Source organism: Bos grunniens, chromosome 4 (assembly GCF_055505025.1).
Source record: "Bos grunniens cultivar Pamir isolate PY7600 chromosome 4, Bosgru_T2T1.0, whole genome shotgun sequence".
NCBI classification, from domain to species: domain Eukaryota; kingdom Metazoa; phylum Chordata; class Mammalia; order Artiodactyla; family Bovidae; genus Bos; species Bos grunniens.
The window spans coordinates 47,932,985-47,946,331 of record NC_141168.1 but is presented as its reverse complement, the minus strand read 5'-3'; the positions used below and the strand labels follow the sequence as shown (position 1 = coordinate 47,946,331).

The following is a 13,347-nucleotide window of genomic DNA, read 5'->3' as shown; positions in this document are numbered from 1 at the left end:
ACAGCCCAGACACCAACAAAGCTTTGGGAAAGTGCCTCCTTCAGTCTTAAGGTTAAGACTTAATTTTTTTCATTATGATCTCCTTTTGAGTATGTGTAAGGATTATTAAGTTAAATATAGTGGTTCAGCAGACCCTTTAAGGAAAGATCAGACTTCTCTTATAATAGGAATCCTTTTTGAGGAAAAATAATTTAGCTAAATAAGTTTTATTTTCTTTTGGTTATTATTTATAGAAAAATTCACATGTCTAAAATATTTGCTTGTGATGTGGGAAATTTGAGGTAATTTTTCCATTATAAAACTTAGTACTGATCAGGCCACCTGATCCCCAAATTCTATGAAACTAGTAAAATTTAGGAAGAAAAGCATAAAGACTAGAAAAATAAATTCAATTTTAACACATTTAAAGCTATCAGTTACTTGGTCATTTATGGTCTTTTATAACAAATGATGAAGTAGTATTTTATTGATCATAGGGACCTGATATTCTCTATCTTCACTAAAGGTTAATCAGGAAGAAGTAGGTTTATAATAAGATATAATTGGATATTTAAAAAAGAATAAATTTCTGGACAGTGAAGGCTGTTAAATAGTATTAAAAGATCTTTAACAAAGTTTATCATCTGTTATTATTAACATTTTAATGCATTTACTGTGTGAAGGAGTTATATGCATTCTTTGTGGAATTTTAAGAAGAATAAAGTGTAATTTCTTTATTTCGAAGACTTCATGGTAGAGATAGAGAAGAGTCTAGTTTGCCTGGGATAAAAGCAAAGCCATGCCCCTCAAAGTTCACTGCACTTAAACTTTCCTTTCAACCCTTTGACTGAAGCCCATAGTTTATGACATGTGTAGCATTTAGGATGTTTGTGTGCAGTGTGAAAGATGAACATGGACTGCAGAGAAATTACACTGAAGGATTTGTAAACCATGCTTAGCTAACCAAACAGGCAAAACCATTGAGCCCCATCCATTGTGAGAAGCAGTCCATTTAAGCCTGCAGTCTCAGATAAGTGAACCCTTGGTAAATGCCTAAATGCCAAAACCATGTAAAGAAAGAGAATTTGGGTGCAAAGTCAAGTAAAGTCACAACTTGTATTTATTTGCTTTGAATTTATGGGCTTCCCTGGTAGCGTAGCTGGTAAAGAATCCACTTGCAATGCAGAAGACCCTGGTTTGATTTCTGGGTCGCGAAGATCCCCTGGAGAAGGGATAGGCTACCCACTCCAGTATTCTCGGGCTTCCCTGGTGGCTTAGTCGGTAAAGAATCCGCCTGCAATGCGGGAGATGTGGGTTCGATTCCTGGGTTGGGAATATCCCCTGGAGGACGGCATGGCAACCCACTCTAGTATTCTTGCCTGGAGAATCTCCATGGACAGAGGAGCCTGGTGGGATACAATCCATGGGGTTGCAAAGAGTCAGACACGACATTGCAAGTAAGCACAGCATATAAATTTGAATTTAGTAAGCCACATCTCATCAGCTTATAAAAATTATCATTAAAGGTAACAGTGACAAAAATGACTTGTTAACCATAAAGATTATTATTGGAAATGTAATGTTAATGGGATGTTCTTTGGCATTCTTTTATAAGTATTGGTATGATACAAAAGGCAATTTTCCTACCTGAGGCAACTTACAAAACTTTGATTTTTTTTATTTTTCAAAAAATTGCTAGAGCATTTTACTGATAGGAGGCAAGACAGGAAATATGATTCCAGACAGTTAAATATCTCTTCCACAAACAGATATGTCACTTGTGTTATTAACAGTATAAATATGGGAATTACATATCTTTTCTATAAAATTAATGTTTCATAATATACTGGGAAAAAAAGATTACATTTATGATCTAAAGTCACAAATACTTTGAAAGAATATGAATCAAAAGTTATATTAATCCTACATACAAATCTAATGAGAAATTTGATTTCCTTAAAGGGGAGAGGTAGATCACACAAGTTAATATAGGTGCTTTTTGTCGGTTGTAAAATTTTATTAGCCATGCCTGTCTGGGGGTCATGCACTGGCAAAAAATCAGATTAACTACCAAAGTAGGAGCATTGACAAGGCAGTTCTATCTAAAGTTTTCTACCCTGTTCCCTTTGCAGAAGTAATAAAAATATGTTCCAATCTCAGTTAATTCAAAATCAGAGTGAATAGAGTCGGTAATAGTGCAGACTATGTAGATTTTCCCTAGTTGGAGATAAAAAATTGAGGTCATCCACCAGCCACCTATAAGTATCTTTCTATAGTATCAACAAGAATTCCATTATTTTTCAACTCTTTCTTCCTCTTGCTAAATTATCTTCCTTTACATATTCTAGTGTGCAGTTAACAGAATTACATTTTTGATTGACATTTGAATCTCTTTCGATTTCTTTATATTTCTGCTAAATGAATAGTGAGGCCCCAGATTGAATAGAGAATTCAAATAATTTATTTGGATTAAATTATAGAACAGTTTAGAAATCAGTCAGTTCTTTTAAGGCCAAATTAAGATTACATTTATAGTATTTAGAAATTACAAATAGTTTACACACCACAGTGAAAAAAAGGATACCTTATCTGGGCAAGGACTGTCTGTCTTGATATGTCTTCTTCAGCACCAGGGTTTTTTTTTTGTTTGTTTGTTTTTAAAGACAAAATGGCAATTAACATCTCTAAGTGTAATGAAGTTATAGTGAAAAACCTCATCTTTTCATATTTTACCCCTGAAACAAGGGTATATTCATCCAGATTGTAAAGACTTCAGTGATTGCATTTCTGACCTCTACAATTAGAATGACTTTAACTTGTCACATTTATTAATAATCTTACATGTTGTTATAGATTTGATTCATGTAGATCATTATCCCTACCTCTTTTTTCCTAAAATAATATTTGTATATGTCTGTGTTCATGTGTGTGTCTTGTTTTCTGACTTTGAAATGTTTATTATGCCTTAGACAGTTACCCCAGGGAGATTATGTAAAAAAGCCTGGAGATGGCGACTCTTTTTATAGCGACATTCCTCCTGGAGTCAGCACAAACTCAGCATCTAGTTCTAAGAAGAGGTCTGCTTTTCTGTCGCATTTTCAGATTTCTACCTGTTCCATCACACATTATTCCATTAGTCAGAACATTTCATTATTTTGCAGCAGGTTTGATTACTTCTTCCTTCTTTCTTGAATGTTAAAAAATAGTATCCTTTGTTCTTTGATTACTATACTTCAAAATGCCATATGCTCAGAACCAGTGGTTTAACAAATCAGGCCAGAAAACCAAACAAAAGAAAACTAAGCAAATAACAACCCTAAGTCTACATAGAAACTCCAGGGTTTTTCAATCTTGCTCTTCTACTGCTTCAGAAACTACACATAGTATTTTATTGTATTTTAAATGGTGAGCTTTATGTCATGTTTGGTAGTCAAAGAAAAAGGTTACTGTCACGCTTCAGTAAAAGCAGTTGTTAAAATAAATTGGTTATTAATATAAATGCTGCATTGAATTTTTAAAATTTTAAATTTATCAAAGCTAAGCTTGCTGTGAAAAAACGATTGCTTCTCTGTGAATCATATATTTGAATATTATGATTTTGCCTTTCATTCCTGGAATGATTAATTCTAGACTTTATAATTTAGAGCTGGTTGCCAAATTAATTTAAGCATTTTAATATTTGAGTTTTATAGCAGTCCAGATGGGGTTAGTATATTATTTATATGTCTTAAACTTGAAGGCTGTATTCTAGCTCTATGGTCTTAAGGGAAATAAGACCATTTAAAATTCTCCATGCTTTATAAATGCTTAATAAAATAAGCTGACAGAAGAAATAAATAGAATGTTTTAGGAAATGAGACCTTCATTCACATTGAAAAAAACTTAAATATTCCTCTGGAAGAGTTTCTTTAAAATTGTTGGTAGGGCTGAAATGTATACTTTGGGCACAGTAGTTCCTTTATGGACTGAAAGGGAAATTGCTAGTTTATTGAGAAGAAACATGATCTCTTCTGAGGTTCTAAATAGAGTAATCTACAAAAATTCTGCAGTGGATCTCACTCTTTATAAACATCAGGAAAAAAAGAAATTGAAGGAATTAGTGAGATTTGGGAACTGCTGTGGAACTGTCCTCAGCATAAAGGATTTTTTTACTCAGATAACATAGCATAAATCTAAAGTTAAATTATTAGTCTTTGCATAAGGAGTACAGTTCTATAGAAGGATGTTCAAACATTTTATTCTTTTAATTCATTGGGTACTTTTTAGCTAAGAGAATGATCTTTTCTTAAAATCCTCACAGTATATATTTTCTTGATCAAATATTTAATTTTAAATCAAATCACATGGTAAATAAGTATAAAAATCAATAGATTCCAGGAGAATTTCTATTGTTCTTTTGTACAAAATAAGAGTTACTTTATACTTAGCAAATGATGGTGAAAAATCTAGGGAATTACATAATAATTGTGCTGAGTTCCATTTATTTTCATTCATCAGTAGAAGGTTCCTTTTAAAATAGATGTTTTTAGCAATTAACTGGAATGATATATGGAAAAGATTTAAATTACAGCACTATTTTCTAAAGTACTTCAAGAAGAGCTTAAAATATTGATTTGAATCTTTAGCAGATTTTAGCAAAATCTCAATGGGTTTTGACTTTTAAACACTTAAATATTGTACCAAATTATGTGATTCCTCCTAAGTATATGCAGTTTGTCAAAATGCTTTTCTTATGTGGTTCAAGGTAGGTATGTAAATTTTGCTTCTTGTAGACAATTCATTTAAAGATGGCAGGACACAAAAAGCAGAAGGGCTTAATGGTACATGGACTTTGTGAGAGAAAGCTCCATGATAAACATCTAACTCAATTCCATTACTGGACAGTTAACCAACAGTACCATATTTGGGAGGGGGGTGCGTATTAGTGGAGAAAAATGCCAATTCTCAGAAAATAATTTTATTGTTTAAGAAAACCTAAATATTAGGTTTTGATAAAGATGAATCTTTGATAAAGGTTAACCAGGTTCAACTGAGCAATTCTTATTGAAATCTCTTGGAAGTCCATGTTCTCATACTACTTGAATGGAAGCCATTGCTTTACAATTAAGAAACATCTATGGTGGGACCCCATTATAACTCTTGCTGCATGGATTATGTAACTGAAATATGTAGTGTATTTGCTCTGTGTGGTTCTTGGGAATGTAATTGGCTTGCACTGTATCCTGATACTTTTCAATTACAAACTCTTGTAATGGGGTTCCATTGTATTTGACTTTTCTTAAATTGAATGTTGTGTAATTCTGCCTTCTTCATGAAGACTTTCATGTTTTCTTCATTCTTTCATTTCAGATTTTTTCTTTCTTATTTTAATGCTCAGTAATGCTTAGAAATGTTGCTTACTGATTTCAAAACATTCATTTGATTATATTTTTGAACAGTATATACACATTTTCAATTTCAGGTCAAATGGACTTTCTCATTCTTGGAGTGAAAGGATTCCAGACACAAAACATATTTCAGACATCTGTGAAAATGGACGACCTCGGAGTAACTCTTGGCAAGGTATAGGGCAGCATTCTGAACCCATCTGTCCACATAACCTTAATTCTGTATTGTGTGGTGCCTGGTTGTAAAGACTTGTTCTTTTTCGTTAGTTCTTCAGCTCTTCTCCCAACAGAGAGGAGAACATTTCTTATGAGAGAATCCGGTTTTTTTTCTTGGTTGGGAAATGATGGGATTTGGTAGCATCAGTGCACTGGGTACATGAGAAGGCTGCTCTGAAATTCTGTGTTCTGGGCTGGTGCTGCTGTGAATTGCATTCACTTGAAATACAGTGTAATTAAACACACAGAAATTGTTTTTTTTTTTTTATATTCAAATCTAGCCATAAACCATCTTTTTCAGGTAACCTGGGAGGCAACAGAAAGAAAATCAGAGGCAAAAGATTTAGACCTCGTTCTAATTCAACTGAGTAAGTCTGAACCTCTAATGGAAAAAGACCCTGCAAGGTCCTGTGCAATTAGTGTGAAATGTTAATTAAGCTGATGATCAAAGAACTGTAAACCATACCTCTGGGTCTTGGTTTTGTCTTTTTAATCCTTTTATTTATTTATTTATTTTGCTGTTTTAAAATTAACCATGGCTTTTCTCTTTTACATAGGCATCTCCGCAACTGTGCCCATACCAATACCCCCTGTTAGTGGGGGGTCTCACCCTCGCTGCAGGCTTTGTCCTCCAGTAACCTGCCATTGTGGTGTTTTGGTTCCGTTTGAAGGGAATTTTGATAACATTCCTTTCTTCTCATCGCCCGGGGTCCAGCCATTTCAGAGGGGTCACCTTTCCTCTCCCCAATATTCACACAGCCTAGAAGCATCAGGGGGAAGTTTCCACCGTACTAGAGCATGAGAGCTGTTCGCAGTGTGAAACCACCGCTCCCAGGGCTTCATGGCCATCTAAGCATTCTCTCAGACTACTGGAATATGGGTCCCTTTAAAATTTTCCTTCTGAGGACATTTAAAAGGGTATTTCCCTAAACTTGCTCTTTAACGGAATCATTGTCACTGAATGCAACACTCTGTATTTTAAATGATAGCCACATTTTTTTTTAAGTCGGATGGGGTTAGCAGTTACATTTAAAGTCATTTATAATGAGGTAAACACCATCAGAGAAGGCAATGGCACCCCACTCCAGTACTCTTGCCTGGAAAATCCCATGGACGGAGGAGCCTGGTAGGCTGTAGTCCATGGGGTCACTAAGAGTTGGACACGACTGAGTGACTTCATTTTCACTTTTCACTTTCATGCATTGGAGAAGGAAATGGCAACCCACTCCAGTGTTCCTGCCTGGAGAATCCCAGGGATGGGGGAGCCTTGTGGGCTGCCATCTATGGGGTCGCACAGAGTCGGACACAACTGAAGCGACTTAGCAGCTTAGCAGCAGCAAACACCATACACTTTTAAAATTTGTCTCTCCACTTAAGAAAATCAAGCAAAACCAAGCTTCTTGGAACCTTTATCTCCCATCATGGAATGAAACACATCCTTAGTTTTCTTCTGGACCTTGCCACCTGGTTTTAATTAGCCATATTTTTTGGACCTACCTAATTTTTTTTGTTGTTGTTTTTACTTATGTCTCACTGCAGTGTTAGTGATTATTCCCTGGATCTCTATTGCTTCTTCATGCCTTAATACTTTAAAAATCTGAATAGCAGATATTTGTTCACTGCCTGTCAGAAACTCACGTTAGCTTTTCCATCATATACCCTACCTTTTTCAGTCCAGGACAATAACATTGCCCTGAAATTTGGAGCTTCCTGCTGATGGTATTGTCTTGTAAGTGGCTTGTCAGTTTACTAGAGGATATGTTACCTTAGCAACGATAAATAGGTTCCAGCGATACCATTGCATGGTCCAGAATGGCATCATAGAACTCCATCACAAATAACTACTCTGTTAGAGTTTATCTTATACATTCCCAAAGCGCTTGAATGCTTTAGGGCTCATCATGGATAAACTCTTGGAATGTTTGATTTGTTTTGCATGAGGTCACCTGGTAAGAGCTTCTTAGCTTATCTCAGTTGCTCACAAGAGTACAGGTAAAACTGCTGAATGTTCTTCAGAACTTCCTTTGTGTAACTGTGTAGTGCTTTAACAGTATTTCCTGTAACAAGGCTTTGAAAACTCCTAAGTGAACAACCACCAGATATACAATATTGTATTAAAGCTATGAGTTTAGGACCCAAGGAATACTTGGTGTTTAGTGACATTTTCTAGCAAATCACTTACTTTTTAAAAAATTATTTATCATGCAACAAATATTATGATACTGTAGACAGCCCTTGAGAAATCTTGCCTGTGAGATAATTATTATATTTAATAAGTCATCATAATGGAGTCATCATTATGAAGAAGTATTAAGGATGCTCTCAGATTTTTCAGACTTTCAGATTTGGTTACATGACCCATATAAGCTAAATGGAACCAAGGTTGTGAAGCTGACCACTTCTCACATTCTCATATACCTTATTGTCCAGACACTATGTTTTGTTTTATTTTTCTTAAAAGAAATCCTAACACATAGCATATCAGGAATTATGTCAAGTTTTTTTTAATACTTCCCATGTTTATTAAATAATTGCAATTGCATCTGATATAACAATATCATTTGTGTGACTTATAAGAGGAGCAGTATGACCACAGACAAACATATCTTTTAAATTTTTTTTAGGTTAAGAGTTACTATCAGGTCCATTATTTCAACATGCCCTTTAGTATCTGATCATCCCAAAGGATGATGAAACATGAGTTCATTAAAGAAACCGTGCACCACAAATGCATACTGTGCTATAAAACATCCTTGTTTATTGTATTGTTTTTCCACTCAAAGCTTTTGCATCTTCCTCACTGTTGTACATGATGTAAAAACAAAAGGTTTTTGGCTTAGACTTTGTATTATATATTGTGTTTTTACAGGAGGGAGCCCCAAGCACCTGAGCCTGGGCACTCCCTCGCCCAGACAGTCCCATCCCAAGGCATAAGCTCAGGGGGCTCTGACAGCCCCCAGACAGGGAGTCTGGATCACAGGTCAGTCTCCACCTGCCCCTTCATTCTGGGCTGCCACTTAATCTCCCTCCAAGTCCCTTCCTTGGCTGAGAGCAGAGTCATTTGATCTCTGACTGACCCCCAACGTCTGCTCAGAGGTGCTCCTGGTCCAGCCAGCACTGGCTAATTTTCCTCTGCCTTTCCATTCTGGAGAACACAAAGGGCTCTCCTATCCTGTTGAATGCTTTTTTTTTTTTTTTTGCATGTTGCGCTACAAGCCAAGTCAAGCCACATAGGCAGATGCATCACAATGTGATGAAATCTCATCACTGTAGCCAGCATGACCTAGAGATTATTAGGAGGCCCACTGTGAAGACACTTTCATAGGCACATCCCCAGAGGGAATCTCGATTGAGAGCTCTCTTCAGTGACCTAGCGTGAAGTGATCACAGCTTTCTGAGATGCTCCCTGACACAGAGAGAAAGGCCTGACATGTGCAAGTCAGGCCACATGGCTGTTTGTTTCTTGGAACAGCCATGGCTGTTCCTTGGAGCTTCTAAGATTGACAGTGAAAGGAACACACGTCTCCTCCTTGAAGTGGCCGACTGCCCGTGGGTGACTGAGTTTGCTGTGCGGCTATGTTTCACCCAGTAACAGCTGCATGGGCTTTTTCTACAGTTTCCCCAGGCCAAAGCATTCACTAGCCTTTATGTGTGGCTGCACTTGCTTTTTGACTTTTTTCTTTTTGTTCAGAGTCTTAGTGGAAATCTTTATGCAAGTTTTAATTGGCTATCTCTGTCAAAAGCAAAGTTGGCAATGATTGTGGCTAAAGGCAAAAAGAAGTGTGAGTTGTGCCCAAGTCGGACGCTATCTTAGCAAAAATGGTCTTGTAAGCATGAAAAGCAAGCAAGCCCTTCCCTCAGGAGGGAACTGACGATGTTATTTTGTAGTGTACATTGGTTATAACTAAAAAGGAAAGGGAAACTTGAGGGAAAGCACTTTGGAAATATAATCTAATATTGTTTGTATAACTGTGGAAATGTATCTTGATTTAAATGTATCTACCGAAAAAACCCCCAAAAACTAAATATGGAGGCAAGAAGCAAACTTTAACCACAAAAAAAGCAGTGTATTTTATAATTTCCCCTGGTTTGTTTTGAAATAACTTTAAACATTTTACTGAGTTTAAATCTTCATTGTCTATGGTATCTCTGGAAGTTACCTTTTAAATGAGAAATCTCAGTGTAAAATTTCCAGATTCTTCTGTGACTGAATTTGTTGAATCTTTATGTATTTCACAAGGACATATTCTAAGAGGGTGTGTTTTTGCTTGGCTTCCAGGGTTAAAAATCAAAAGAAACTCTGGAAAAAAATATAAAACCTCTTGTACTCATAATTTTAACATCTTCCTTTGTGCAGTAATTCTGATGGAGACTTTGTCAGATCCATCAGGAAAATGTTAGCTAAGGTCATTATTATCCTCTGGCAATCACTCACCCAGTGATCAGACACTCAGAAGGCAACTTCTGAGGCATTTCCTACTGGAAACATGAATGTGAAGTGCACAAAGGGGAGGAAGGATGGAATGGCAGCTGCACCTAAGTTAAAACCCACCTCAAGATCATGGAGGCCTGCTGGGTCCATACTGTGTGTTGGGGCTCCAGGATCAGAGGAGTGGGCCCCTTTCTGCTCATTATAGAGCCAGCTGGATCACCTTTCTCCTAAACTCCAGCTTGGGATCTGCTCTCAGGAATGAGACAGAAGCCATGTAAAATCTTTCCTTTCATATTGGAAAAAGAGCTTGGCTTCTTTTAATTGTTCTTGGGATGTTATATTCTGAAACACCAGGTTGGAATTGCAGCCATCTGAATATTTTCAAAAAGGCCCATTATCATTTGAAAGCCAAGGAGACAAATGAGTGGTGGCCTGGAAAAAGCCTTTGGAGGTGGGTGAAGGGGGCTGTGACATTATTCTGAAAGAGAGTTTCTGATTCACTTTGGGAAACCACTGGAAAGGCTTTCCCTGAAAAGTTGAATATATGCTAGAATGCCTTGAGCCTTCTTGTAGCTGAGTTAATTGTCATGTTGTTGTACAGACTGCCTCATAATCACCCAGCATCCATCCTGGTTTATTTGCCATAGTCACTTGCATTTAGAGGGTGAAGAACATCCTTGCTAAGCTTGTGCTGTGTATTTTCAGATTTTCTATCTTGTTCTGCTTTCTTTGTTCCTTCCATTGCTTTCTGCAGGTATTTAAACCCATGGTTCAAAAGAGACTATAATGTAGCTAAGTGGGTAGAAGATGTGAATAAAAACACTGAAGGACCATACTTTAGGTATTTTATAAATTAATTTTATATCCTTTTCAAACTCTCCCAGCACATACAAATACTGTTGTGTGACTGGTTTTCTATCTTGTATCTCCCAATACAAGTTCCCATAGGTGGAAAAGGTTCTTGTTTATTTGCTGCCTTTTGACCTCTGTTTTTGGCTTCATGAGCAAGTCTAGTTCTTTTCTGAATGTTTCAAATGAACATATTTGAAAGGGTTGCCATTTAGTGCATGTCCCTATCACCATCTTCAGCTTTTTAGTAGCTTTCTCTTCATGTTATGCTATGTAGTGTTCTATGGGCATGAAGCATACTTTCCACTAATAAAGCAGCACTATTAACCTGAACAATTTAATTTCTAGAACCTAGCAGTTTCATGATGCATTTTTCCTACTTACTGCCTTAAGAGTGCATAGTACATACAAAAACTCAAGGAAAAACATGAAAAGTAATGAAATGAAATGTAGTAGAATTTTACTTTTAGTAAAAACAATTATTTGATGGAACTTGAAAATTATTGAGATACTATTGACCACAAGAGAGAGTATGGAATGTGATGAGGCTTTGTTTGTTCAGTACAGCCATTTGCTATCAGAGAAGAGCTGTGCTGAGAAGGGTGTTAAGGATTCTCAAAAAAGCCTCTAAGGAATTTTTTATTCCAGTAAGAATGTTGTTGTCTAACCCTTCAGGTGGAACCAGGAAAAAGGTCAGAAACATGATCTTGATTCACAAAAAAGCAGACAGAGTATTCCTCTATATTGGAAACTAGCAAATTTACTCAATTCACTGCAGCTCAGTTAACATTAGAGGTCAGCGAGAATTTCCAAGAGCTCCTAATGGCATTTTTCCTCTCTTTACAATATCAAACTGATTTCCTGGATGTAAACATATGCTTCAAATCTGACAACTTTGTGGACAACTAATGTAAAGAAGCAATATAGACTCAATTACTACCTCTTCGGAGCATAACTTCAACAGTTAGCTTTCAGATTCCTTATTGCCATGACTTGGATCAGCATTGATCAGATATCAAAATATGTATGTGTTTTCAACTCTCAGCACCCATACAAGGTGGACTTTCTCTTCCAGTGTACCATTTAGTTTAGACATGTATAGTTTGAGAAAATGATTAGACCAACCTGCATTTTAATTTGATCCATACATTTGCATATAACTCAAGGAAAGCATAACCCTGCTTGCTCACAAAAATATCTCCTGCTTTTATACCCCATCTTCCCCTTTCTTCCCTGCCCCTCTGCTAATACCACTTTCTCACTGAACTTCATGCACATACACTCACATTCAAACATCCCACCTCACCTGTAGCTCCCAAGATGGCCAGCGTCAGCAAGACAGGTAAGATGATTTTGAATGTTATTTGGAATCTTGGCTCACCTGCGGTCCTACTTCTCCTTTCTATTTTCCTCAGGCTTGTGGGCAGATTATAACTTGTATCAGCCATGGAACCAAAACACAGCAACACAGTGACTTTGGCCCCATACGGGGTAGGGCTTCCATGACCTAAATGGACTTAGCATTTTGGTAACACTGATTTGTGAAATGGTACTCCGGAAGAGTTGATTCACCTCCCCTGGGTGAGCTGAGTAGTTTATGTGGCTCCCAGAGCAGAGTTCACATTTCTTAAAATCAGCACCCAGGTCTGCCCAGAAGCTGCATGAATAAATGCAATTTGGATGGGGGAATGCTTCAGCTTCCCCCGTTGCACGTGCAAAGCTGCAAGGGCAATGGTAGAGGGTTCCTTTATCTCCTCTCATGATGAGACGTTGGTCCCTACAGTGGATAGTCACACGAAGAATGCCTTATAAAATACATATGTATGTTTAAAGGCTAGATAAAATTTAGTGGAGGGTTATAAGTTAACTGTCATATGGGGGTTAATAAGCATTATGCCCGTAAGACCTGAAAGTCAACCCAGAATTTTTGTGGAAGTGGTAAATAATTGAGATGTTCCAGGGCTTAGAACATGTGATACTAACACAACAGAGTGAATTTCATCCACTGTCCGTCCACACCAAGCCTCACATAGGAGACCCAAAGGCTTATGCTTTGCCAACCTTATGCTTATTAAGCTCAGGTCTGCTTCGTCTGCCGCCAGGTCATTCATTCAGGATTACCTGCCAAAACCACCAATGAGGGCAAAGGTCACTTTATTAATCACCCATGTGGTGTGGGGTTTGTGGCATCAGTGGGGACTCTGACTACAGCACACTGGTCCAAAAGACAGTCTAGCATTGGAAAAAGAAAAATGGTATCTATATGACTCTGAAGAGCAAAGCCAATGCAGGGAGATTTTGAGTGATCAGACTGCTTTGCTTGGGCTCCCTTACCCAGTTCTTATATGACAGTATTTGTTCAAATTGTTGTCAGTATATATTCAGATTATCACAGAGGAGCAGGCGAGGTCACAGTGAGCGCATTATCTTTTCACAGCTAGATCCTGGAGCAGTCCGCTGGTGACAGTACTCTACCAGCTCTTG

General features: G+C 37.2%; 1 protein-coding gene across 12 annotated transcripts in view; it reads left to right on the top strand.

The window, feature by feature from the left end:
• Positions 1-13,347, top strand: part of ADAM22 (ADAM metallopeptidase domain 22) — a 234,458-nt gene that overhangs the window by 212,031 nt on the left and 9,080 nt on the right. For 2 of the 12 annotated variants that reach the window (XM_086396265.1, XM_086396264.1), the window contains 3 exons: positions 5,441-5,541; positions 5,884-5,950; positions 10,769-10,855. In XM_086396265.1, the coding sequence (XP_086252391.1) occupies positions 5,441-5,541; positions 5,884-5,950; positions 10,769-10,855 (255 nt within the window). Of the gene's footprint in view, positions 1-2,948; positions 3,057-5,440; positions 5,542-5,883; positions 6,048-8,451; positions 8,563-10,768; positions 10,856-12,175; positions 12,206-13,347 lie in introns of those variants that run through there. The other 10 variants (XM_086396263.1, XM_086396262.1, XM_086396259.1 and 7 more) reach the window with 7 other exon arrangements.